Genomic DNA, 27,519 nt, shown 5'->3' on the forward strand with positions numbered 1-27,519 from the left:
TTGGCCAGGCAGCTGCTTCCTGAAAGGCAGGAGCATGAGGGTTCCGCAGGCATACCCATCGTTTGAGAAGGCGGCGCAGGAGGCGTTAGCGCTGAGACACATCCTGGGCGCCTGCTGCCAGAGGAGCTGAGAAAGCATGTGCAGCTCGCCGCACAAATTAGCCTTCAAGTTGCTGTAGCCAAAGCAGAAAGGGACAAATTCCCCTCTGGCGTGGAGACATGGCAGCAAGCAACACAATGTTACACAGGGGATGGGCTTGAGGAGAAGATGCTGTCGGCTGGTGCTTTCCCCGTGCTGCTTGTTCAATATAAGAGCATTTGCCCGTAAGCGCAATGTTTCCCATGTATTGTTCTACGCCAAAGCGTCTATATCTGACATTCACTATGTACATTAGAAAAAGTCCTTGGTGCTGTATAAATCTCTTTATGTATCCTATGGTTGGCTAACAGACAATAATTTCGACCCACAGATTAAAGCAGAAAATTTCTGCCGCATGTTTAAAGACTCTTTGTGGGTCATGTTTAAAGATTTATATATACATATATATATATATATATACTGCTCTGTTTCACCCCATCTTCTAATGAAATATAGGCTGCCATGTTTCAGATAAAGCCTTTTCCGCTGGGCGGGCTGTTGGCCCTGCACTACTAGGAGGAATGACAGTTTGGGAAGTTTAGAAAAATGGAAATGAAAATTACAACCGGGTCTAAAGTATTTTCAAAGGCATTTTGCCACAGAATGAGCGCAGTAAGTGAGAGTATGTAATTGCAATTACTGAATTAATCTAATTAAAGTTACTTATAAAGTGTCGACATCTCTTTGTGAATGAAATGTCAATACTAGTGTAACAAATGACAAATCAAATTGGTAAAACTGAATTAGAATTTTCATTTTGAGCCTAAAAATCATTGGAAAATTTAAATGCAAACATACAGATAATTTGCCATTTTAAATATTACATTTTCATTGTAATTTTTCTATTGATATGCTTCCATACTTCCCTTTACTCTAATATTATACTATATAACCATAATATTATTAATATTCGTTTCATGCTAATTGGCAAAATAAACTATGTTAAATAGAGAGTTAATTTCATAGTATGAAATAATAAAACATAGTGTATTCTTTGAAATATCTGACCAGTTGATGAGTGAGAGTTTATGCACTTACCTGAATAAATGTTTCACTAATGGTTAAGATCAGGATCAGGTGGTGAAGATGAATTATTAACTTGGAGCTACTGCAGAAGTAACATTTGGCTATCACTCCTTAGATGTTCACTTATGAATGTTATTGCAGTGTGTCCCTCTGCTGGTGTAGCTGTGAAACCTGCTTGAAGCTGATTGGTTGTGGGAGTGGAGCAGATACAGAGTCTGGATTACAGCTTGAGTTATCAGACCTGCTGCACAGTGAAGAAGACCACCATGAAGAGTCTGATGAGTTATATTTTTTTCTGCCTTTCAGTGTTACTTTTGGAAATGACTGTTGATGTAACAGATGTTTATTCTTGCAGACATTATGAATATTTGAAATGAATGCAGCACTTTTTTCATTGTATATAATGGTTTTGATTCATTTGCACTTGAGCTGCTAACTGCATGTTTAAATTTTAACATCTGTTTAGTGTGTCTGAATTTCTGCTAAAGTGAATATCCATGAAAGTGAGTTCAGTCTCTCTCTGAGCCGATATCTCTTATAAATTCATACTCAGCTTGAGTGAACTGCACAAAATCCTATTAACATGCAGCAATAACAAAAAATGTTTTTTTCAAGGTCTTTAGTAAAGATAATGGTTCTATACAGAACCATGAACACGCAAAGAACCATTTGCTTGATTAAACAGTGCTCTGCATGGTGAAATCATTCTTTGATTGATGGAGAATGTGTTGTTTTTGAAATTGGTTCTATATACACTATATTGCCAAAAGTATTCACTTGTATGCCTTCACATGCATGTGAACTTGAGTGACATCTCATTCTAAATCCATAGGGTTTAATATGATGTCGGCCAACCCTTTGCAGCTATAACAGCTTCAACTCTTCTGGGAAGGCTTTCCACATGGTTTAGGAGTGTGTTTATGGGACTTTTTGACCGTTCTTCCAGAAGCCCATTTGTGAGGTCAGACACTGATGTTGGATGAGAAGGCCTGGCTCGCAGTCTCCGCTCTAATTCATCCCAAAGGTGTTCTATCGGGGTTGAGGTCAGGACTCTATGCAGGCCAGTCAAGTTCTTCCACACCAAACTCGCTCCACCATGTCTTTATGGACCTTGCTTTGTGCACTGGTGCGCAGTCATGTTGGAACAGGAAGGGGCCGTCCCCAAACTGTTCCCATAAAGCTGGGAGCATGAAAATGTCCAAAATCTCTTGGTCTGCTGAAGCATTAAGAGTTCTGGAACTAAGGGGCCGAGCCCAACTCCTGAAAAACAACCCCACACCATAATCCCCCCTCCACCAAACTTTACACTTGGCACAATGGAGTCAGACAAGTACTGTTCTCCTGGCAACCGCCAAACCCAGACACGTCCATCGGATTGCCAGACGGAGAAGCGTGATTTGTCACTCCAGAGAACACGTCTCCACTGCTCTAGAGTCCAGTAGCGGCGCTTTACACCACTGCATTCAACGCTTTGCATTGCGCTTGGTGATGTAAGGCTTGGATGCAGCTGCTCAACCATAGAAACCCATTCCATGAAGCTCTCTACGCTGTTCTTGAGCTAATCTGAAGGCCACATGAAGTTTGGAGGTCTGTAGTTATTGACTCTGTAGAAAGTTCTGTAGAAGACCTCTGTGCACTATGTGCCTCAGCATCTGCTGACCGCTCTGTCATTTTACATGGCCGACCACTTTGTGGCTGAGTTGCTGTCATTCCCAGTCGCTTCCGCTTTGTTATAATACCACTGACAGTTGACTGTGGAATATTTAGTAGCGAGGAAATTTCACGACTGGTCTTGTTGTACAGGTGGCATCCTATCACGGTACCACGCTGGAATTCACTGAGCTCCTGAGAGCGACCCATTCTTTCACAAATGTTTGTAGAAGCAGTCTGCATGCCTAGGTGCTTGGTTTTATACACCTGTGGCCATGGAAGTGATTGGAACACCTGAATTTAATGATTTGGACAGGTGAGTGAATACTTTTGGCAATATAGTGTAGCACCAGGAAGGGGTTCTGCTATTTTAACAGTGTCAAGCAGAACCCTTTTTGGTGCTATATAGAACCAATTTCAAAATGTTCCATATAGAACCATATACAACACATGAAGAACCATTTCACCAAAAACATTTAAGCATGTAAGCATGTGGTTCTATATAGAATTGCAAGTTCTAAATAGAACCATTCCCTTGAAGAATCTTTTTCAAAAGTTTAGTATAACACATTGTTCATTGGCTTCTCTCTAAAGAGTACACAGCTTTAACAGAACGCAGCTGCAAGAGTTCTTATTCGAATGAATGTGTCACTCCAGCACTCACAGCACTTCACTGGCTTCCTGTTCAACACAGAATGCATTTTAGAGTTTATTGTTTTTAAAGCCACTAATGGATCAGCACATTATTATCAGATTGTCCATCTGAATCTGCTCCACAACAATGTCTAAGATCATCAAACACAGGATTACGTTTGATCCAAGAACAAAATGCTTAAGAAGTAGTGAGGCTGATTTCAGCATTTATGCTCCCACAAGACACACGATAGACATCTTCAGTTGGAAATTTTAAAAAGCAGCTTAAAAATATCTCTTTACTTTAGCCTTCCATATGTTTATTTATGCTATCATTTGACTTTTTATAGCAAATATTTATTTGTATTATTCTTTTATTTTCTTTACTTTATTGTAGATTTGGAATATTTTATGATGTGCTACAATTTCTTGTTGTCCCATTTTCTTTTATAAGTATCTTTTATTTTTCTTTATTTTATTGTCACTTATTTTAGAAGTATTTATTTTTAGAATGTATGTACTTCATTGGTCCTACAAGGCAAATTTGTCATTTTGCTGCCTAACAATGCCCAATCTGTGAGCAACGCAGCACCGCCACCTGGGGTTGTGGGGAGTTAAGTGCCTTGCTCTCCTACCAAACGGCCACCCCAATTTGCCTTACATTTTTATTTTCCTTCTTTTCGTCAGTTTTTTTCTTCTCTGTTCCTTGTTTTTTGTTGGCTTTTTAAAGTGTGTAGATAAAAAAAATTATATAATATTACATGCATTATTATTATTATTATTATTATTATTAGTAGTAGTAGTAGTAGTAGTAGTAGTAGTATTTCACTGATGTCAGAACAAAACGTCGTATCTCCATTTTTGTCATTTTTCAGTTTTTGACATAATTTGACAATACCTTTTGCTCTTTACATTGTGTGCAAATTTCATGATGAATTGACTAAAAGAAACAGCCCAAAATTACCCAAAATGTCCGGTTCTATTGACTTACATTAAAAGTAAAGTATTTTTTTCCTTCTCCTGTAAAATTTACCATTTTGGCGATACAAGGTTTTGTTCCAACAGCACTGATTGGCAACATTTTCTTTGTCAAGTTGTGCAGTGGCTAGGCTGTGGTCATTTTCAGTCCATATCAAATCTATTTCAGCTTTTGTGTTAACATTTTCTGTCCCTGGACGAGTCTTTGTGAAGGTGCATTCTAAAACATTCTCTCTGTCAGGTGTAAAGTTCTTTCATTTGTGGTGAAAATTCTGCCAACCAGCCTCCAGCTGCAGCATGAGGATCACTTTCATCAGTGTCTCTTTCTTTTCTCCTGTTATATACTATGTTTTATTAAAGTTGCGTCCAATCTCCAGCCTGTCGTGTTGAGTCACGAGTAAACTATGCACACTTTCATTTTCATTTTAAATTTAATTGCATATATTAATATCCAGAGGACATTTTTGATCAGTAATTTCTGATAGACATTTACAGTGCGTAGAAGTGAAAGGGTGGTCATGACCGACAACCAGTTGTGGACGAAGTACACAAATCATGTACCTGAGTTAAAGTAGGGATACCCAAGGTAAAATATTACTCCAGTAAAAGTAGATGTTCCTCCCTTTAGACCTCCACTTGAGTAAAAGAACAAAAGTATTTGCCTTCAAATGTACTTTGTATTGAAAGGAAAAGTACTAAAAGATTAATTATGGCTCTAATGTCCTATTACCATTTTTGTAACAAGACTCTTGCTTCATTAACTCATTTTAGGTGAAAATACTCTAGTGTCACCGTCGATAACCCAATCTTTTAATAGAATGTCATTAATTAGTCTGACTCTGATGTCTATTAAAATTATCATAAGCACAAAACACTGAAGGTAAACAATTTCCATTAGGTAGAACCGAGTGTCTCTGAAATAACCTTTGCGAACAAGCAAAGTTTCAGTTTAAGATTTATTTGCAACTTAATTACAAGTTTAAGTTTAATAAAAACTTGCTTTAATCACAGGTTCACAAATTAGTTTTCCTTTACTATATTGCATCTGTAGGTCTCTGTTCATAAACATAAACTAGCAAAAACAAATTTACAATAAAATAAAAGTGTTTGTATAAATTCAGAAAAAAGAAACATGCCAGTCACAACTGCATATCTGTACATATTTCTATATTGTGGTCTGTTTACACAAAGTTAGGTTAGTTCTATCATTTATGTAGGAATAGGCACTCCCCGTAAGCTTGCACTGGGTCGGTATGTCCAACAGGTCAAAACAAGCTCAAAACAAAGTGCGCGCTGTGCCCTGATTGGTGTTCTTGCTTCATTCTTCTTTTGTTTTGACATGAGCCACATGAGCCAAAAGGAACAACAGATTTCGCATAATGTAGTGGAGTAAAAAGTAAGATATTTGACTTTGAAATGTAGTGGAGTGAAAGTAAAGTTGCCCAAAATGGAAATATTTCAGTAAAGTACAGATACACGAAAAAAACTACTTAAGTACTGTAACAAATTACATTTACTTCGTTACTGTCCACCACTGCCGACAACGACATAGATATACATACCTAGATGTCGCGTTGAGTCCAGCCAGGCACGTCAATGGCGCTGCCTTTATAGGGTGGTCAACTTTGCTGCTGGACTGCATTTAGTACCATTACAGAGTGGCAGTTTAAGAAAGATACTGTCCAAAATTACACAATTTCAAGAATATTTCACTCAGAAAGCAGGATATGATAATATAACAGAGAGAATGCAGTGATCCTCACATGTTTGTGTAATGTTTACTGTTTGTGTGATGTTTATGTGTTATGTGAGGTTAGTGAAGCACAGAACCTGTTGATGTGATTGTCTTTCCTCTGGCTTTATGTTAAATTTATTTCATTTCATTGCCTGTAGGGGATGTAGTAGTGATTTATTTAAAATGATTGTTACTGCTTTGTAGCTATAGGTAATATCAGTGTAGATATTCATAATAGATTAGCAGCTTCTTACATGAGGCTGAAGTCAGCTTCTTATTTGCCAGGTTCTTGGTCAGATTTTCCTGTTTCTACCTTAAATGGTGCCGCTTCAGGCACCAGAAAGTAACTGCTGTACCATTTATGGTGGAACGGGAAAATCCGAATAAGAAGCTGGCAAATAGAAAAGCCAACTTAAGGTTTGTCCTTCTTGTTTTTGGGTGGTTTACATTTTTATGTGCATTAAGATTAGAAGTCATTCATACATTGATGGATTTGCTGATGTGTGTGAGATTATGTTTCTACCAGATCTCACGCTAAACTCGATTTTTAATGTCAGGTGCAGACTGAATACTCCCCTTCTGGTTAAATAGAAATGAAAGCTACCGAGAGCCGTCCATGCAACCTAGATTAATCTATGTCTGAGGATTATAACAAAACAAATTTGGTGAAAATTGATTGAGTAATAAAGACGTTACAGCCAATTTAATCAGAGAAGATTGAATGAGAACTCATCTTATCTCAGTACATGAGATACTCTCCAACATGGCGGATGCCAATCTTTTCTTTTTTAATAGTCATCATTTCAAAAGGCTCAGTTTGACCAGTTAGCCTTTCTCTTTTTTAAGATGCATATATCAATCCAAGAAGGGAGATTCTTGCCCAAATTGAAAAGATGCACCACATGCTGCAAGGACTTCCACTGCCCCTTCTGCTGCTCAGCTTTGTTTCACCCAACAAAGTTAAGCAAAGTCAAAACCCACTTAGAGAGCCATTTCAACCGGGTGGTTCTCCATGAAGGTAATGTTTGCGAACATCCTTTTGGGAAATGCAATTAGTTTTAATGCGTCTATGCATTAAAAGCAGCCTGAATGTTTTGATCAATTTCATTAGCGCAATTAATTAAAATGTCCCCCTGTGATTTGTTTTTGGCAACTGGATTGTGAATTTGGGCGTTCATAATTTACACAGAGACACACACACACACACACACACATACACACACACACAAACATATTATCTAAGCCGCTCATCCTCCTGGGTCATGGGGGTGGTTAAGGCCAAACAAAAGAAACACCACAGCAGCGTCTTCAAACTAAAGAGTTTAAAAAACTAAAGGGGAATGCAGTCACCAAAAGGGCTCTTGTGTTTTTGTGTTTTTGTTTTTTTTTTAATTATGCTGAGAGATACTCCACAAACCAGAACTCAAAACTCAAGAGAGGAACTAAAACCAAAGTTAACGGCTTAGTCTGAAACATGCACATAGCATAGTGACCTCAAGACTGAGCAGAAAGCAGCATGTGAGCACCCCTTATGTAGGGTGCCCACAGCTGTTAAAGGAGTAGTATTTGAGCAGAATAAGCCTTTAAAACTATAGGTAGTTAGATACTGTAGTATTATTTTGGTGGAATGACCTTTAAAACCATAAGCAGTTAGATGAAGTGATAGTATTCAGACAGAATAAGCCTTTAAAACTATAAGTAGTTAGACAATGTAGTAGTATTTGGGTGGAATGATGTAAGATGGCATACAGACAGTAAGAGCTTTATGGATAAAAATATGGATAATGTGTCTCCCGACGCACAGCCAGCGATGACCAGCCAAGCTTTTCATAGAGTACACAGTGATGGGTTCTGTAGGTGTCACCAGTAATGAATCTACTGGTTGTGTAATGAGTAATAAGTGGTGTACAGAGTCAAAGGTTTCAGAGTAGTTGCAGATGCGTATCTGTATATCATACCACCATAATCCAGGATAGACAACAGCGTTGCTTCAACAGTCTTTTTCCTTGTGTGCATAGAATCACATTTTGTTTCTATACAGGAAGCCAAGTTTTTGCCTCAGTTTACATGTAAGCTTGTACATCATCTAGTAATATCAACACTAGATGGCGTAGTAGTTGAGTATAAAAGCTCATGGCTTGCATGTCACCCCCATATAAAATATATAGTCCTGTCATTTGACCAGAGGTACCCAAACTTTTACACATATTTGTGTTTACCAGCTGCTTGTTTTCTGTTTATCATAATCATAGATGGTAATAAGCTAAATATATATAAAATTCATCATTATCATAGATAGTAATAAGCTAAATATATTTAAAAAAAATCAATAATTCTTACTTTTTGCATTTTTATGTTGTGTCCCAAAGTCTGAAAATGAGTGTGGAACATCAAGAACTGTCACTACTGAAATACAGATTTTGTGCAATGAAATAATATTTTTGGTGTTTGAATGAAAAATATTATTGTTTTATGTGTGAACAGCTGTTCAAAGCTGTGATTGCTGGTCATGTACTGCCTGCATGTTTGAGTTCAGCTAAAACTGAGCTAAAATGGTCACTACTGAAACAATCAATACTGAAACATTTGGTAAAGTTTGGGTAGAATTGTGATTGTTTTGGTAGTGACAAAATGGAGTGTTCAATCATTTCTTTTAACTAAATGAACATAATTAAGGTATAGGGTCCATCAAAGCAAACAAATTTTAGTCTAAAGTCTAAGATCAGTTAAAAATCCCAAATGTGTTTCCAGCTCTGACTCTTATTTTCTTTTTGCTTATTGCTCTTATTGCTGTGCACACTGTTGTTCCTACAGCAGACCAACAGCACTGCAGTATCTTCTAGGAGTGAAAATCAGCTGCTACATACTGCAGAGGTCAAAGGTCACAACTCAAATCACCTTCATCCAAACCTGAGGCCTCAAAGACCAGAACACCAAAACAGACTCAGCTTAAAGTCAGGTTTAACTGTAACTTTCAGTTAATACATCATACATTTAATACAGTAAGATGTGAAACAATATCTCAGTGTGAATTTGGCCCATCAGAGCTGTTGACTTTTATTTAAGCCACTGTAATGTTTATGTCTAAATGATGTAGAGTTAAAACACAAAGAGGACAAAGTCGTGTCTATGCTCTTAGAGATATTTGAGATCTCTTTATCATCACACAGCAGTGCATATCACACCGATCTCTGTGGTCACAGATTCGTCACGCGAAAGATCCAGTCCCTATACAGTGGGTTACAGATGTTCTTGAAGTCCAGTGGACCCTCATTAAGATAATCAAAGCCAGACCTAAACAATCCATACAGCACATCATGCTGCACTCTCGGTGGACGCCAGACAAGACTCCCACCAGAATCACCCTATAAATACAACAGAAGAAGCAGTGGATCATTACTGTGTGTATTAGAGTCAGTGAACATAACTGATGTAAGATTGTGAGAAAACATACTTTACTGGCTGCAATTAGTGGATGGTGAGCACAAACACATTGACCAGGGACAAAGGTGCTATTCGGAATTTGGTCACAGTTATTTGGTGCTCCAGGCTGACACGCTACAACTCTGGTGACTCCAAAGCGAAGCCCATGTGCATCGGAACGATCTGTGGATTGGAAATGAGATGATGATAATTTGGCTGTACAGTCTGATCCATCTGAGAAGCCCATTTTTTTCAGAGAACTTAATCTTACTTATCTTTCGCAGCCCTCCGTATTGAGGATCTGGTGGACCGAGAGTTGCATTCATCCACCCATAAAAGCGAACTGACTGGCCAACAGGCGGTGCAGTGCAGTGTTGAGGAGGAAGCTGAATGGTGGGAAATGGACCACGCTGACTATTTCTCAGTTTCAGTAACATGAGATCATGAAGTTCTCCGTTGTCACAACAAAAATGTCTTTCAGCGATTTTCCGCTCTTCTCTTTGCGCAAAGACGGGATGAGGGTTCACAATTGCCCTCAAGGACCTAACAGCGCAGAATGAGAGAATGAGAATAGAGATGAGTTCAGAGCACATCTGTACTAGACTAACTGGATTTCTTCATCATTTTCATTATGTAATACAGAGCACCACACTGTTAGAAATAAAGGTGCTGTGCAGTTACCTTTTCCATTCATCAAGGTACAAACAGTGTAAATGTTCCCTCAAAGGTACATCAGTGGTTTTAAGGTCCAATTGGGCACCTTAAATAAGTTTTTCCAGGTGAAAAGTACGTATTTGTACTTTTTCCATAATTGAATGTTTTAAAACAGAACAATAAAATAAAAAGCCTGGAGACGAGACAGGGTGTGTGGAGTCAATACAGCTTAGAAAATATAAGTTCAATAGATTTTGGTACAATTATGTTCCCTGGCTAAACCTACTGAGATGTACCCTTGAGGGTACCACCTCAGTGACAAGAAGGGGACCACCCCAGTGACAGTTCAGTGTCTTTATTTCTGAGAGTGTAGGTGGTGTTTTTATCCTCTTTGCACTGTGCATTCTGATGTAAATCAGGATGCACAATGATGATCAGAATCATATCAGAATTGACAGCTAATGAAAATGAAATTAACTCGACAGGACAGGTGTTTAGATCTGTCTGATATTGGATGATGTCATTACTGTACTGTGAAAGAGCAGAATGTCTGAGCAATGCTGGGCTACACAGACATTTTTCCTATTTTACATCATTTGTTAACACATATCGCTGTTGCTGGAGGAAAACTTTGTGTCTCCATTTTTATTGTTTTTCAGTTTTTGACATAACTTAAAAATACCTGTTGTCCTTTCATGATGAATTGACTAAAAGAAATGACCTAAAATGACTCAGAAAAAAAGTCTGGTTCCACTGACTAACACTGAAAGTAAAACAGGTTTTTTCCTTCTTCTATAAAGTTATCATTTTGGAGATACGAGGTTTTCTCCCGACAACAGCGATACACACACATAAATGAATCAAATACGTGTTGTTTCTCAGTGAGGCCTCCTCCCTTTCTGGGCACTAGTGGAATTCAGCACTATTGTAGAGGTGGAAATCGGACAAGTAACAGCTACATAAAAAGCACATTGCAAAGTATTTTGAATTAATTATTGCTAAATTTTGTTCCTACTTGCAGTTACAGTGAGAGGCAGTGATGACCCAGTCTTGATTAATCAGAGAACCTCCACAGCGCACTAAACGAGAACAGCTTACACGGCGTAAAATCACATGATGCTGACCATGGCGCTGACCAGGAACTGGTCCATTATGGTCAGTTGCATCACCTCCTAGGCTGGGATAAGCAGAATCCACATAAACCCTCTTCTGAACTTCCCCCAGTGCAGCACCTTACAGAGAATAACACCAATGAACCAGAACTTCATTACATTATTAAATTTCCATTACATGCAAAATAAAACTTTTGTTACATGTATTAATCACAGAAATGGTAAAAACATTTGACAAGAGACAGATTCATAAACGACACCACCAGATTTAGCTTAAGGTTAAGAGGTAATAGCTGATTTATAAATGAGGATTATTGGCGTGTTTTACCGTTGCGATGTGAGGCGTGGGCGCGCATTTAATTCATTTAATTCAAAATGGCAGTAGTGATTCATAACAGGACACAACCATGCAAAAAATAACCCCTGATCCACTCTGATTGAGTGGAATATTCTTTACTCCACATCAGTCTCTGTAAGAAGCTGATTAAAGAGTATTTTCTACAGTGTTTCCAAACATGTTTGCTCACACATGCAACAGATACACACATACACACACACTCAACTGATTGACAGACATATTTAAAAGACACGCCTTGAACTGTTTGGACTGAACATCACAGCAAACCTTCTACACGAGCAGGATTTCAGATCAGCACAAACTTCTTCTGTAATAAATGCAAATGTAGGTGTTACAAAGAAAGATGATATTAACAGATTCCTCTCACACTTTCAACACACACTGAACTTAAAACAGCCTCTTCTTCCTGCAGCAAATGGAAAGTAGATTTGATTTGGAATCCAAATCAATGAAGAGTGATCGGGCATGCTGAGATTCTAATTACATGTTCAATTTGATCTTATTATAAGCAGTTTTAGCTTTTAACCCTGTTGTTGAATTTATAGTGGATTTACAAGGAATTTAATTTACATATGTCAAAATGACATTTTTACTAGTCAAAACTGAATTTTTTTTACAGCATTTAATATTTTTAAACCAGCCCCAAACCTTATTACATTACACAGAGGCACGTTCACTCACTCCTCAAACTCAGAGAGACAGAGAGGGAAAGATGTGAAGGATGTGATTGGGTCTAGCCAACTTTTATCACTGTCCCACCCAAAATGATTATAAATAAAGAAACCAAAAACACATATAAAAATTTTTAATATACACATATCAAAATCTCAGTTTAATCAATGACTATAACTGTGAGGGGTTTACTGAGCATCACTCCCACCTGATCCACCGTCACACAACACACCCTGAGACTCGCAGCTACAGTTCTCAGTGAATATAATAGATTCTCATTACTTTGGTAGGAGGAGTTTGAGTTCATGGAGTCCTGCATTAGCAGCGATACTGTCAGCATGTTGGAAATGAATGTGGGGAGAAACATAATGTGGATTTAAGGATTTGCAGAGTATGAATGCAGTCTGTTTCAAATATGAATGCAGCTGAGCACAAAATCACCTATAATTTGAAATAACTACAGTAACTGCAAACATTTATGCAACGTGGCACAGTGATCAGCCAACTTATTAAAACACTGAAGGGGTAAATTCTAGAAATCACTCGCATTTTAAAGTTATGGTGGTCGTTATTTATCCTGTGTGCACAGCAAGAGATACTTACCTGGCAGGGGAGATGCCATGATCACGAAGGTGGTTCAACCAGGACGAGGCTCGGCCATTGTACTTCAGTTGATGCAAATTCATGGGCTGAAGGTTAGGGGACCAATGGTGTGTGACTAAAGTGCCCTTGAGCAAGGCACCTAACCCCCAACTGCTCCCCGGGTGCTACAGATAAGGCTGCCCACCGCTCCGGACAAGTGTGCTCACTACCCCTAGTGTGTATGCATTGACTAGTGTGTATGTGGTGGTTCACTGCATGGACTGGTTAAAATGCGGAGGTGAAATTTCCCTGTTGTGGGACTAATAGGGGTCACCTCACTTAACTTATTCTATTTTTATTAGGATCTCTGAGTTGTGCTTGGGTCGACAAGTGAGCTGGTGTTTCCTACTGGAGTGCTTGACCATTTAGCAAATGTCTTATTAGCATACAAGACCAGATGTTGAAGAATCAAATGGTCACTTGCTCTTTCATCCTCTAAGAGAGATACAGTGAACTAAAAATCTAATTTAACACAAATACAGTTGTGCTTGAAAGGTTGTGAACCCGTCAGAATTTTCTATATTCCTGCATAAATTTGACCTAAAACTTCATCAGATTTTTTTACTCAAGCCCTAACAGTAGATGAAGAGAAACAAAATAAACAAATGAGACAAAAACATTAGACTTGGTCATTTATTTATTGAGGAAAATGATATTACAATATTACAGATCTGTGAGTGGCAAAAGTATGTGAACCTTTGCTTTCAGTATCTTGTGTGACCCGCTTGTGGAGCAATAACTGCAACTGTTGATTAGTCCTGCACATCGGCTTGGTGGAGTTTTAGCCCATTCCTCCATACAAAATAGCTTCAACTCTGATGTTGGTGGGTTTCCTCCCATGAACTGCTTGCTTCAGGTCCTTCCACAACATTTCTATAGGATTAAGGTCAGGACTTTGACTTGGCTATTGGAAAACATCAACTTTATTCTTCTTTAACCATTCTTTGGTAGAACCCCTTGTGTGTTTAGGGTCATTGTCTTGCTGCATGACCCACGTTCTTTTAAATTACAGCTCACGGACAGATGAGCTGACATTTTCCTTTCTAGAATAATTCAGAGTTAATTGGATCAATGATGGCAAGTTGTCCTGACCCAGATGCAGCAAAACAGGCCCAAATCATCGTACCACCACCACCATGTTTCATAGATGGGATAATGTTTCTATGCTAGAATGCAATGTTTTCCTTTCTCCAAACATAAGCCTTCTCATTTAAACTAAAAAGATCTAGTTTGGTCTCATCCATCCACAAAACTTTGTTCCATTAGCCTTCTGGCTTGTCCTTGTGAACTTTAGCAAACTGCAGACGGGCAGCAATGTCCTTTTTGGACAGCAGAGTCTTTTTCCTGGATTGGTGAGGTCCAAACTCTTTAGAGATTGTTTTGTAACCTTTTCCTGCCTTAGGGGCATCAACAGCTCTTCTTCTGAGGTCCTCAGAAATCAGAAGTGATACACTTGCACAAATATGTGAAGATCAGTCTGTGATTGTTCCCTGTTCTTTAAATAAAACAGGGTGGTCACTCACACCTGATAGCCATCCCATTGATTGAAAACATACATACATCATCTAAACCGCTTATCCTTCTGGGTCGCGGTTGGGTGCTGGAGCCTATCCCAGCTGTCACTGGGCGGAAGGCAGGATACACCCTGGACAGGTCGCCAGTCCATCGCAGGGCAGACAGACAGACATACACATTCACACCTAGGGGCAATTTTAGCATGTCCAATTGGCCTGACTGCATGTTTTTGGACTGTGGGAGGAAACCGGAGTACCTGGAGGAAACCCACGCAGACACGGGGAGAACATGCAAACTCCACACAGAAATGACCCTGGTCACCCGGCTGGGAATCGAACCCAGGCCATTCTTGCTGTGAGGCGACAGCGCTACCCACTGCGCCACCGCCCATTGATCGAAAACTGACTCTAATTTAACCTTCAAATTATCTGCTAATCCTAAAGGTTCACACACTTTTGCCACTAACAGATCTGTAATATTGTATCATTTTCCTCAATAAATAATTGACCAGGTCTAATGTTTTTGTCCCATTTGTTTTATTTGGTTCTCTTTACTATTAGAACTTGTTTTAGGTCAAACATATGCAGAAATATAGAAAATTCCAAAAGGTTCACAAACTTTCAAGCACCACTGTATATCATTGAGCTTTTCCATCTTTAGCTACTGTATGACATTTCCCATGAGAAAAACTTTTTTGATCATCTTATTTTCCATAGAATCCAGTGCAGGCATCTGACATCACAGTGCGACAATGGCAACCTATTGGAAGAGGGATTTTACCTAAGTACCTACGTTTTTTAATAATAAATAATAATATAATATTGAACATGTACACTCCTGAGCAAAAAATAGGCTAATGTTTTTACTGCCTTTTTTGGCTGGTCAGAGTCCAGATTTAAACTCTGTAGAAAATATTTGGCCTCAAATTAAACACAAACTAGCCTGGCAATGTTTTTCAGCTGTTTGAAGCCATCAGTGCTGAGTGGATTCAACATTTAAAGAAATCAAAAGGAAAAGCTTTCCAACACTAACTTACTGCATCGGTTTGTTCGATTATTTGTGGTTAAGACCATTAAAAGCTTAATATTTTGCCATTCTGGGCCCATTTTTTGCCCAGGAGTGTATACTATCTTAATGCATACAAGTCAGGGTTCCCTTTAACAATCTGTGCTACAACTCTTTGCAGGTGAAAAGAAAATATGGATCATTTGACAGGAAGTTACATAAAACAAAAAGGTTTCTGGCTAAAAGTTGTTTAATGTAAGGTACAGCAGCAACTCACCTGCAAAAACGAGGAGAAAGAGACTCTTCATCACACTCATCATTATGGTCTTCCTCACTGCGTCTCATGCTGAGAGCTTTTAAACTCTACACATCACTCAACAACCAAATTCAGCAATCAGGCTCTCACACTGTAGCTCAAACAGCCACCACTTACCAACGGTCCACTGAGGACGCTTTGCATGTAAGTGAAGATACCTCATAATTCCAGAGACTTTCTCAGCTCACACTAAGCCCCTTTGATCTCAAATATGAAATGAAAATCTTGCAATTTTTAATGAAATCTTACTGATCCCACAAGACGATAACAAGCATCACCTCAACACGGCAAAATTAAACATTAAATGAAAACTTAATTTATTAAATTGTCAAAATAAACTACAGTAACTAGAAAGTTAATTTCATAGTGTGAAATAACAGAACATAGTGTATTCTTTGAGATATCTGACCCATTGATAAGTGGTGAAGTTCGTTATGTGCCAAAGCCACATCAAACTCTATGCATTTTCCTATTTCAATGTTCACTAACAGTTAAGATCAGATAGTGAAGATGAATTATTAACTTGGAGCTACTGCAGAAGTATCATTTGGCTATCACTCCTTAGATGTTCACTTATGAATGTTATTGCAGTGTGCCCTTCTGCTGGTGTAGCTGAGAAACATGCTTGAAGCTGATTGGTTGTGGAAGTGGAGCAGATACAGAGTCTGGATTACAGCTTGAGTTATCAGACCTGCTGCAGAGTAAAGAAGACCACCATGATGAGCCTGATGAATTGTTCTTTTTTTCTATTGCCTTTGACCGGCGAGATACATTCAGAGTTTCAAAATTCACCACTCCATTTCAAATGCAAATAGACATATTAGCTATATTTATTACCCTTTTTGTTAGTGAGAAAAAAATGTCAAATACACTGGATTAAAATGTGTCAAATGATTGCAAATATGTAAAAATTGTTACATCAACACAATTACTGTCTTTCAGTGTTACTTATGGAAATGACTGTTGGTATAACATGTTTATTCTTGAATATTTGATATTAAATAAATACAACGCAACACTTTTTCATTGTATATAATGATTTTTGATTCATTTGCAGTTAGTGTGCAGTTTAAGCTGCTAATTGCATGTTTAAATTATAACATCTGTTTTGTGTGTCTGAATTTCTGCAAAAGTAAATGTCAGTGAAAGTGAGGTCAGTCTGGTGATCTCTCTGAGCCGATATCTCTGATAAATTCATACCCAGATTGAGTGAAGTGCACAAAAACCTATGAATATACAGAAACACAGCAGAAACCCCAAACAATGTTATTTTGGCTTTAATTAGAATTTGAACATGTATTGAACTGTTTACATGCATCTGACGGCTATTACAGATATGTCTATAAACTAAACAATGCTAATAGGCAGAAATACTTTGTCTTATCGGGTAACTAAATGGTCTGCTTTCTGTCAAATATACAAGCAGCTGTTTGTGAAGTCAGGAGTCGCGTACAACCATCAACTGAAACAGACATTTTGTTGTCATAAATAGCTCAATGCTGTAAACTGAGTGTATGCTGCACCCACTCTGTTTCTCAAAGCAACAACTCTGTTTCACATTGTAGCCACTCTGTGCCACAACAACTCTGTTTTATGTGAAGACCACACTGTTTCACCCTGCAGCCATTCTGTTTCATGTTGCAGACAACCTGTCATACCGCAACAACGCTGTTTCAGGTCACAGCTACTCTGTTTCACACCACAACCATCCTGTTTCATGTTACAGTCGTTCTGTTTCACAATGCAGCCATGCTACTTCACATTGAGACATTGTTTCATCACACAGCCACTCTTGTAGCCATTCTGTTTCACATTGCAGAAACTTTGTTTCACACCTTAGCCTCTCTTGTTTTATGCCACAGCCACTCTGTTTCACACCGCAGCCTCTCTATTTCACGCCACTGCCTCTCTTGTTTCATGCCACATGCTCTCTGTTTCATGCCACAGCCACTCATTTTATGCTGCAGCCATTCTGTTTCACGCCACAGCCACATTTTTTCATACCACAAACACATTGGACTGTTCGAAATAAAGGTTATGTGCAGGTACATTTTTCATTTATCAAGGAACAAACAACGTAAATGTTCCCTTAAGGGTAGAACAGTGGTTTTAAGGTGGAATTGTGTAACTTTAAGTTTTTTTTTCAGTGGAATAGTATGTCTTTGTATCTTTTCATAACCTAATGTTTTGAAACATAACAATAATAAATGAAACAGTGTGGAGTCAATACATCTTAGAAAATATAATTTCAATGGGTTATGGTACAGTTCCCTGACTAAAGGTACTGAGATATACCCTTGAGGGTACCACCCCAGTGACAAGAGGGGTACTGCCCCAGTGACAGTTTTGCACCTTTTCATCTGAGAGTGTGGTCATGCCGCAACCATCCTTTTTCATGCTGCAACCACTATCTCTGACTTTGCAGACACTGTTTAACACCATAGCCACTTTTGTTTCTAGCCACAGCTTTGTAGCCTATGGACCCAGACAACACACTTCAGTAGCAGTTTGGCCATCTCCAGTGGATCACAGTCTCCAGTTCTTAATGTAGACACCCACAATCCAGGCCCCAGGAAAATTACTGCTGGTGGCTTCTCAGAGGATGAAGGAACCCACTACCGGGAGAGGGCATTGGGTGTGGCATTCTTTGAGCCTAAGTGATACGACAGAATAAAATTGAACTGGGCAAAAAAAGAGCACCCACCTGGCCTAATGGTGGGTTTTGACACTATTAAAAGACAACCCAATACTGACTTCTGCCTTCCCTTAGAAAGTAAGGAACAGGTGCCACGGATTGCCCCTAATCATGGCAGAGTGGCTTTGTGTCTTCCTCAGGTGGCCAGAGGTGGCCTAGCAGGCAGCCCAGCCCCTGTCTGGGCCCAGATTCATGCCACAACCACACTGTTTCACACTGCAAGCACTCTGTGTCACACTCTAACCACTCTGTTTCATGTTACAGCCATTCTTTTTCATGATGGAGACACTGTTTCAAGACACAGCCACTCTGTTGCAGACATTGTTTTACACCATAGCCACTCTTGTTTTATGCCACAGCCACTCTTTTTTCAAATTGCAGGCACTCCACCACACACCACAACCACACTGTTTCACACCATAGCTACTCTTTCACACCACAGCCACTGTTTTACATTGCAGCCATTCCGTGTTTCACTGCAATCACTCTGTCACACCGCAACCACCTACAGCCAGTTTCACACCTTAGACACTCTTGTATTAAGCCACAGCCAATGTTTCACAGCATAGCCACCCTTGATTCATGCTACAGCCTCTCAGTATTATGCCATAACCCCTCTTGATTACGCTGCAGCAACTCAGTTTCATGCAACAGCCTGTGGCATGTGCGGTGCTCTTTTTCACACCACAACCACATAGTTTCACGTCACAGCTACTCTGTTTCATGGCACATCCATCCTGTTTCACATCACAGCCACTCTGTTTCTCAATGCAGCCATTACATTTAATGATTAGACTCTGTGTAACCACTCTTTGTTGTGCAGCAGCCACTCTGTTTCACACCACAGCTACTCCACTCTATTTTCCAGCCACTGGTTTACATTGCAGCAATTTTTTCCACTGTTTCACATCTCAATCAGTTTCATGCTACAACTGTTTTGTTTTTGCAGCCACGCTGTGTCACACCACAGCCACTCTTTCCTGCAACAGCTACTCTATTTCATGCCACAGCCACTCTGTTTCATGCAACAACCACACTGTTTCATGCCACAGCCACTCATTTTCACACTGCAACTACTGTTTTATGCCACAGCCACTCACTTTAAGCTGCAATCTTTCGGTTTCACAGCGCAGCCACTAGATTTCACATTGCAACCACTATGTGTGATGTTGCAACCACTCTGTTTCATGCCACAACCACTCTTTCATACTGCAACCATTCTGTTTAATGTTGCAGCCACCCTCTATTATGCCATAGCCACTTTGCGTCATGCTGCAGCCACTGTTTGATGCCACAACCACTCTCGTTCACATGGCAACCATTAAATGTCATGTTGCAACCACTCTGTTACATGCTGCAACCGCTCTGTTTCACGCTGCAACCACGCTGTCATGCTGCAACCACTCTGTCATGCTGCAACCACTCTGTCATGCCGCAACCATGTTGTTTCATGCCACAACTACTTTGTTTCACACCACAACCACTTTGTTTCTCAAGGCAACCACTCTGTCTTACAGCAGCAACTGTTTCATTCTGCAACCACTCTGTTTCACATTGCAACCACTATGTGTCATATTGCTGCCACTCTGTTTCATGCTACAAGCACTCTGTTTCTCACTGTAACCATTCTGTTTCATGCTGGAACCATTCTGTTTAACATTGCAGCCACTCTGTTACGCCATAGCCACTTTGTGTCATACCGTAGCCACACTGTTTCACACCGCAACTGCTCTGTTTCTCATTGAAGACACTGTTTCACACCATAGCCACTCTTGTTTAATGCTGCAGCCACACTGTTTTAAGCTACAGCATCTCTGTTTCACAATGCAGCCACTCTGTTTTACACTGCAAACTCTGTTTCATGTTGCAGACACCCTGCAAAAACACTGTAAGCCTTCTGTACCATCAGTGTCATCAGACAAGCTTACAGGTAAGCTTAGACTTATACTCCTGTCTGCCAATTCAAAGTCTATGTGAACACCAGGTGGTAATCAGAAGTACAGACTGTTGAAAAACACTGTTCAGCTGATATAGAACGGCTGATGGCGAAGTGCAGACCCTTTTATCTACTGAGGTAGTCAAGTGCAGTGACCAAGTCTACTGCACTGTAAGGGGTCCCTACAAGGCTGTGCCCCAGCTGCACTTTGGGGAGTTTGACCACATTTCCATTTTCCTCTATCCATCGTACAGGCAACTCCTCAAGCAAGCTCCCCCAGTAAATAAAACTGAAGTGTGGAATGAAGAAACTGATCTGGTGCTTCAGGACTGCTTTGAAAGTACAAACTCGGATGTGTTTAGAAATGCTGCTTAGAGACAGGACTCTACTGTTGATTTAGAGGACTATGCTTCTGGGGTAACTGGCTATGTTAGCACATACATTGAGAGCACTGTTCTCACAAAATGCTGCAGGAAATATCCTAACCAGAATATATTGTGAAGTCTGGTCCATGCTATGCACTTCTTCCACTGCATTTGTCTCAAGCAACACTGAAGACTATAAAAGGGCCAGATATGAACTGTGCAGTTCTGCCAAAGGGGTCAAGAGGCAGTGCAGACTGAAGCTGGGGGGATACCTCACCACAGCAGACTTGTGGCTCTTGTGGCAAAGCCTGAAACACATCATAGATTACCAGAGAAGCAGGGGGGGTCACAACCAGCCACACCACGCTGCCAGATGAGCTGAATGACCTTCCCAAAGTAAAGCACTATGACCTGCCCAAATGACTATCGCCCCATTGCACTCACTCCAATCATGATGAAGTGTTTCAAAAGGATAGTCATGACTCACATCCAGGAGACCATTCCGGACACCTTGGATACCGTCAGAACTGGACCATTGACGACGCAGTCAGCATTGTCATTTACACAGCCCTCATGCACTTACAGGGCTAGGACACCTACGTTAGATTGCTATTTATCGACTACAGCTCAGCACTCAACACGGTCATCCCACACAAACTCTCTGAAAAGCTCCTGAACATCAGACTGACATCCTCCCTTTCTAACTGGGTGCTGAACTTTTTATTAGACAGACCCCAGTCAGTCAGAGTCAGCAACCGCACATCCAGCAGAAGAAGTGGAAGCACAGGGACCCCTAGCGCTGTGTGCGGAGCCCCCTGCTGTACACACTCCTCACATCTGACTGCGTGGCCTCCCAGAACAACACCAGCATCATCAAGTCTTCTGATGATATTACAGTCATTAGACTGATTATCAGTGGGGATGAGAGAGTGTACAGTGTACAGTGTACAGGGACATTGCAGATCTGGTAGCCTTCAGGACAACAATCATTCCATCTCCCACCTCAGGAGCAGCCTTCCTTCACTACAGGACACTTGTTTGGTGTTAAGTTCACACAGGTTTAATTTGTTCCTAGTACTGCAGAGAACTTTTACATCAATACAAACTTCCACAACACAGCAAGTTTCTGCAGAGAGGAGTGTGAATTTTTAAAAAACTAAAAATATTGCTTAGCTATAGTAAAAAACTAATTAATCACACACTTTTTAAGGCTTCAACATTTCACACCAAACCACTCTGAATGACTCTGTTTACATCTTAACTATTTAATTATGCTAAAATATTAATGTTAAATTATGTTAAAATATATCAGTGGAATTCACCTTTTTCTGCTCTAGAAGGTGAGTTAGAAGGTGAGTGGCACAACTGTCTACCTGCCCGATTATAAACAAGAGAACATGAGATTGATTCCCAGTGATGCCTCAGAGCTATCAAATTCATTTTAAAGCCACAGTTAAGTGAAGAAGACAGAGACAGAGACGTGTTTGTGCTCTTAGGGAGATCTTAAATCTCTTTATTATCATGCAATTCAGTCACATTGAATTCTGCAGTCACAGCTGTGCAATCTTTTTGATCCAGTTTCTGTAGAGTGAGTAACAGACGTCCTTGAAGCGTGATGGACCCTGATTAAGATAACGAAAGCCAGACTTATACACCCCATACAACTTTCCATTCCAGACAAGGCTTCCACCAGAATCACCCTATAAATACATGGAAAGAAGAGGTTTGCAGATCACCACTGTAAATTAAAAAACGAATTTTACCCTACACTGTAAAAAGTGGCTCATCAGATCTACTTAAAAATTACTTAATGTGGTAACAAGTAAATTAACTAGTCATATTCAACCTAAATAAATACTTTCAATCAACGATTCTTTGAATTAAAGTAATTTTTGAGTTGAATAAAACTAGTTGAATTGTTTGTTGCCATATGAAGTACTTTTTAAGCAGATCTGATGAGCCACTTTTTAAGTGTAAGTTAAAAAAACAAAATCATATAAAAAGTATACTGTCCATAAATGAAAAATATGCTGCACAAACAGGCTGTTTGAATTCAATGTTTTTGTGATGTCACAAGATCCAACTCATTTACATATATTCACCTATTCAGCCTACAGCAGTTTAGCCCCACACATCAATACACAGTCAAATCAAGTGCTCTCATACCCTTTAAAAACCACATGCCACAACATCCAATCAGATCATTTTCTTTCAAATGAGGGCAACTGATACAGATATTAATTTGATTGGCTTTAGCTGTGTCGTTCACTTCCCAGTCCACATAGTCCATATATGGAAACTAAGCTGCACAAATTGCATTGTTGGCATGGTTATCATCAAAAAAAACAACATGTATATTAAATTTCCACCCACAGCAGTTTAGCTCTGCCCACTAATGCTGAATATTTGAACCAGGCAGAATACAACTTAGCCAATCAGATTAGAACTCAATTACATATATTAGTCTAAAGGCACAATAATTAAAACAGCCTGGTTAATTCTAGGGGTTGGAAAGGTTAGAAAATGATCCAGTAAAATTGAATTATCGTCACTTTTAATGTACAAAAACACGCAAATAAGAAGAAAAAAAACATAAAATACAAGCAAAATATAGGTTATGGGCCCTTTAAAGTCAGTATACATGACAGATATAAGATGAGCAAACATACTTTATTGGTTGCAACACCTGGAAACTTAGCACAGACACATCGACCAGGGATGTAGGAGCTATCCAGTGTTGGGGGACAGTCATTTTGTGTTCCATGATGGCAGTTAACAACTTTGGAGACCCCAAAGCGAAGCCCATGTGCCATGAAGGGCTCTGTGGATTGAAAAAGAGATGTTGGCAATTGTGCTCTACGAGCTCAGACGTTTGAACAGCACATCTGTATCTTACCCATCTTCTGCTGGCCTTGAGCGTTACGATCTGGTGGACCAAGACGTGCATCCATCCAGCCATAAAAACGCACCTCCTCATCAAGACCCGGTGCAGTGCAGGGCTGGGCAGGTAGCTGAATGGTGGGTAACTGACCGCGCTGGCCATTTTTTAGTTTTAGCAGCATGAGGTCGTGTTCTCTTCCATTGTCACAACAATAATGTTTTTCAGCAATCTTCCATATTTGTCTGCGTGCATAGTCGGGATGAGCGTTCAAAACTGTCCTTAAGAACCTAACAGGTAAAATAAGAGAACGAGAACAGAACGGAGTTTAGAACATGGCTGTACTGGACTAACTGAACAATACGCATCAGTGTTTATTATGTAAGGCAGTGTTCTCATCTGCTTTATGCTGTCCATTCTGAGGAAAAAAGACAAAGAAAACTTCACTGTAAAAATTCCAACTTAAATTTGTTGAGCTGTGTAGCATTTTTGTTACCTGAACAAAGAATTTGAAAAATATTGGTTTAAAATAAAAAAAATAAAATTGTTAGTCTCAAAAAGTCTTGAGTCTGCTTGAAACATATAAAATACTTAGTTAGAAAACTTAAATGTTAACGTTTTGCAAAAAAAATTTGTTTGTGTTTGTGTCTGCTCTAAAATGTTTTAGTTAATTGAACAACAAATAGGAAGACAATAAAATAACAATGTGTCCTACATTCTTTTATGTAAACGTTTGATCTGATGTTCAGAAGGAGCTCCTTCTAATGGCCCTTTTTGCATGCCCACTTGCAAGCTCCGATAGGACTGCAGCCAGTGGCAGAACCCCACAATACAGCATATTACATACATTATGTATGTGAATAAATAATCCTATAACAAACAACATTTAGTTTTATTGTTAAATTTTAATTCCAATATTATAAGCAGCTATTAGCAAATATCAATGTGAATCTGAATAATAATAATCATTTAAAAACATATAAACATTTAAAATCATTCTTTCTAGCCACAGAATAAAGCACCAAAATCTGAAAAAATGTCACAGAACCAGCCTAAACCACAGCACAGAAAAGCTCCAAACTGGCTGTGGTACTTTAAAAGTTGTAGGATGTTATTAAACGCTATTAAATTTAAATACATGCCGACCAAAAAACTAAGCTGGATTTCTGTATGAAAGTAAGTCTACTATTAAAGCCTCTGACCTATAGTATCACAATGGACAGACATTGCTGGTTTGTCTGGGGTAATAGTCATATTATGACTCCTTAATGACAATTCAGAAAAAAACACACACAGAACTAAATACACCAGATCTGGAACAATTTTGTTTAGTGCAGCAATTTTCAAGAACTTTCATTTTTCCACAGAGAGAAAACCAGCTTAGACCAGTAGCTCCTCATATCAAATCAAATCAAATCAAATCAAATTTATTTGTATAGCGCTTTTTACAACTGATGTTGTCACAAAGCAGCTTCACAGAAATCCGTTTATTACATGTGCATTATTACATGTGCATGACTCTGACTACAGAATGATGACAGACTTCAGAGGACAACATGATGACTATGATGTCATGACTATGAGCCTAGTGTGCCTCTCTAACTCATTTGCATGTCCCATGAGCCCTCACAGAAGCCCTAGTTATGGTTTAATTGTTCATCGATGCATGACTTTTAATTTATTAAAACGTATTTTTAAATAGTGAAGAATATAATTATCCAGCTGTCATCAACAAACTGGTTTGATGGGCCTCTCAAACACATGAAAGCAAAACAGAATTGAGTCACTGGCATAATGGGGAAACTTCCTGTCAACCTGCTCCACAGTGATAAAGCAGTATCCAGCCTCCTTCAAATATATTTTCCTTCAAACTGAATATTTTTACTCCCTATGGTTTGGAAGCTCCCTACACAGGGTCTGAATACCCTGTGTAGTCTATGCAGCATGATTGGAATTCACCCTTGATATGGTTTAGAGGAAGGCAGAACCCGACTGTACGCACAGAACTGATTCAAATGACAGATAAGAAGAAGTTGAACATTTAATGTATGATATTACACAGTCAGAGCCACATCAATAGATTGTATATAAGAAATAGACAATAAAGTTAATATAATGTTCTACTAGGCCCTGCACACTTTACAAGACTTTGCAGAAATTAGGGCACACCTTGATCTTACCAGCAGTCACAGTGAGCAGCAGTGATGACCCAGTCTGCATGAATCAGAGAACCTCCACAGTGCGGAGCCAAGCTACAGGCGGGACGGTTCACAATCACATGATGCTGACCATGATTTTGACCTGGAATCGGTCCATTGTTGGCAGTTGCATATCCTCCTAGGTTGGGAAGAGCAGGATCCACATAAATCCTCTTCTGAACTTCCCCCAGGGCAGCATCTTACAGAGAATTACAGAGAGAAACATCCCAATTTATTTGGCAACTTCTTCAACAACAGTGCTTATTTTAATATATAGTACAGCAGCAACTCACCTGCCAACACCAAGAGAAAGAAAGTCTTTATCACTCTCTTCATTATGGTGTTCCTCACTGTGCGGTTATGATAAGAGCTTTCAAACCCTACACATCACTCAACAACCAATCCAACCAATCAGATGCTCACACTGTGGCTCAAACTGATAGTACTTACCAACGGTCCACTGGGGATGCTTTGAATGTAGGTTAAGATAACTACATAAAGGCTCACAGTAATGCCTTAGAGTTTATAGGCCTTTTTATCTCCATTATGGAATGAAAAGCAACATTTTACTGAAGGACAGTATATGTAAGGCTACATAAGCCAACATATATGTTTATAAATGTTTAAAAAGGCTTATTACAACAAGCATCACTTGTCATCAGTAAATGATTTTCACAACTGACACTTCAGTGAACCCTGTGATGGGCTGGCGACCTGTCCAGGGTGTGTCCTGCCTTCTGTCCAATGAACACTGGGAAAGACTCCAGCCCCCCCCCCCCCCCAATTGCCAAGGAAACACTGGAAAAAGACTCCAGCACACACTGTTCTTTGTATAGTAAAAGCGTTCTTCAGATTGATGGAGAATGTGCTATAGATGGCTCTATATAGAACCTTGTTGAAAAGGGTTCTATTTTGCACCAAAAAAGGCTCTTCTATTGTCACAATATCAAGCTTGTAATAATAGAAGAACACTTTTTGGTTATATATAGCACCATTTACAGCACATTCTTCATCAATCTGAAGATCTCTTTCACGATGCAATCAGTAATTACCCCAAAACACTGGAGCTCTCTATACTAGCATTAACGCTAGCATCATGTATGGTCTGCTGAGCCTGTGCAGTGTCTGAAAAAATTAAATTAGCTTTGGAAGTGAAGCGAAGTCTCTGCTGTACTTAGATGACTTTATTTGATTTTTCCCTCTCACCACTCTGAACATCACACTGAAGTAGCTCCTCTCCATAATGTAGATTATCACTTAATAGCCTCGTTCATACCAGTCGGTCTTTACACATCACTCCGTTACTCAAGAGGCTGCACTGAAATTACTGATAAGAATTGCTACAATTGTGAATAACAGCTATTTTTATAATGTATGTTTCAGAGTTGTTTATTTAACATCAACACGTACTGTATATCTTATTTGTATTTTCATGGTGCTTCATGTTCATAGGGGTCCTAGGCAGCAGTCTACGTTTGCCCCTAGGAGTCATGTAACTTTATGAAAGCTGCCCCTCAAGTGTTACCAGAAAAAAAAAGGAAAACTTGTTCCACCAATCTGACAGTTAGCAGAGCATATATATATATATAT

At 39.3% G+C, this 27,519-nt stretch overlaps 2 protein-coding genes and 1 pseudogene across 2 annotated transcripts; 1 reads left to right on the forward strand and 2 right to left on the reverse strand.

The window, feature by feature from the left end:
- Positions 1–9,277: 9,277 nt before the first annotated feature.
- On the reverse strand, positions 9,278–13,120 carry LOC118807533 (thrombin-like enzyme elegaxobin-1). The gene is made up of 5 exons (XM_036569556.1): positions 12,983–13,120; positions 11,253–11,469; positions 9,855–10,126; positions 9,615–9,766; positions 9,278–9,525 (listed from the first exon to the last, which is right to left on the reverse strand). Exons 1-5 carry the CDS (start codon positions 12,999–13,001, stop codon positions 9,358–9,360), a joined length of 828 nt encoding a protein of 275 aa, XP_036425449.1. The 5' UTR covers positions 13,002–13,120; the 3' UTR covers positions 9,278–9,357.
- On the forward strand, positions 12,975–13,124 carry LOC118808746 (annotated as a pseudogene).
- A 9,230-nt stretch (positions 13,125–22,354) lies between these two features.
- Positions 22,355–26,337, reverse strand: LOC118807534 (factor V activator RVV-V alpha-like). Its single transcript, XM_036569557.1, has 5 exons — positions 26,223–26,337; positions 25,912–26,128; positions 23,750–24,021; positions 23,523–23,674; positions 22,355–22,553 (listed from the first exon to the last, which is right to left on the reverse strand). The coding sequence occupies exons 1-5, from the start codon at positions 26,263–26,265 to the stop codon at positions 22,404–22,406; spliced, it is 834 nt and encodes a 277-aa protein (XP_036425450.1). The 5' UTR covers positions 26,266–26,337; the 3' UTR covers positions 22,355–22,403.
- Positions 26,338–27,519: the final 1,182 nt, after the last annotated feature.

This window comes from Colossoma macropomum, unplaced genomic scaffold, assembly GCF_904425465.1.
Source record: "Colossoma macropomum unplaced genomic scaffold, Colossoma_macropomum, whole genome shotgun sequence".
NCBI classification, from domain to species: domain Eukaryota; kingdom Metazoa; phylum Chordata; class Actinopteri; order Characiformes; family Serrasalmidae; genus Colossoma; species Colossoma macropomum.

Coding starts and splice junctions, on each gene's coding strand:
- LOC118807534 (XM_036569557.1), bottom strand. CDS start 26,265: ATGAAGAGAGTGATAAAGACTTTCTTTCTCTTGGTGTTGGCAG. Junction 24,022..25,911: donor GCTGCTCACTGTGACTGCTG/GTAAGATCAAGG, acceptor TTTACCTGTTAG/GTTCTTAAGGACAGTTTTGA. Junction 22,554..23,522: donor CAGGTGTTGCAACCAATAAA/GTATGTTTGCTC, acceptor ATGTATTTATAG/GGTGATTCTGGTGGAAGCCT.
- LOC118807533 (XM_036569556.1), bottom strand. Junction 9,767..9,854: donor CGGAGGGCTGCGAAAGATAA/GTAAGATTAAGT, acceptor TCCAATCCACAG/ATCGTTCCGATGCACATGGG. Junction 9,526..9,614: donor CACTAATTGCAGCCAGTAAA/GTATGTTTTCTC, acceptor TTGTATTTATAG/GGTGATTCTGGTGGGAGTCT.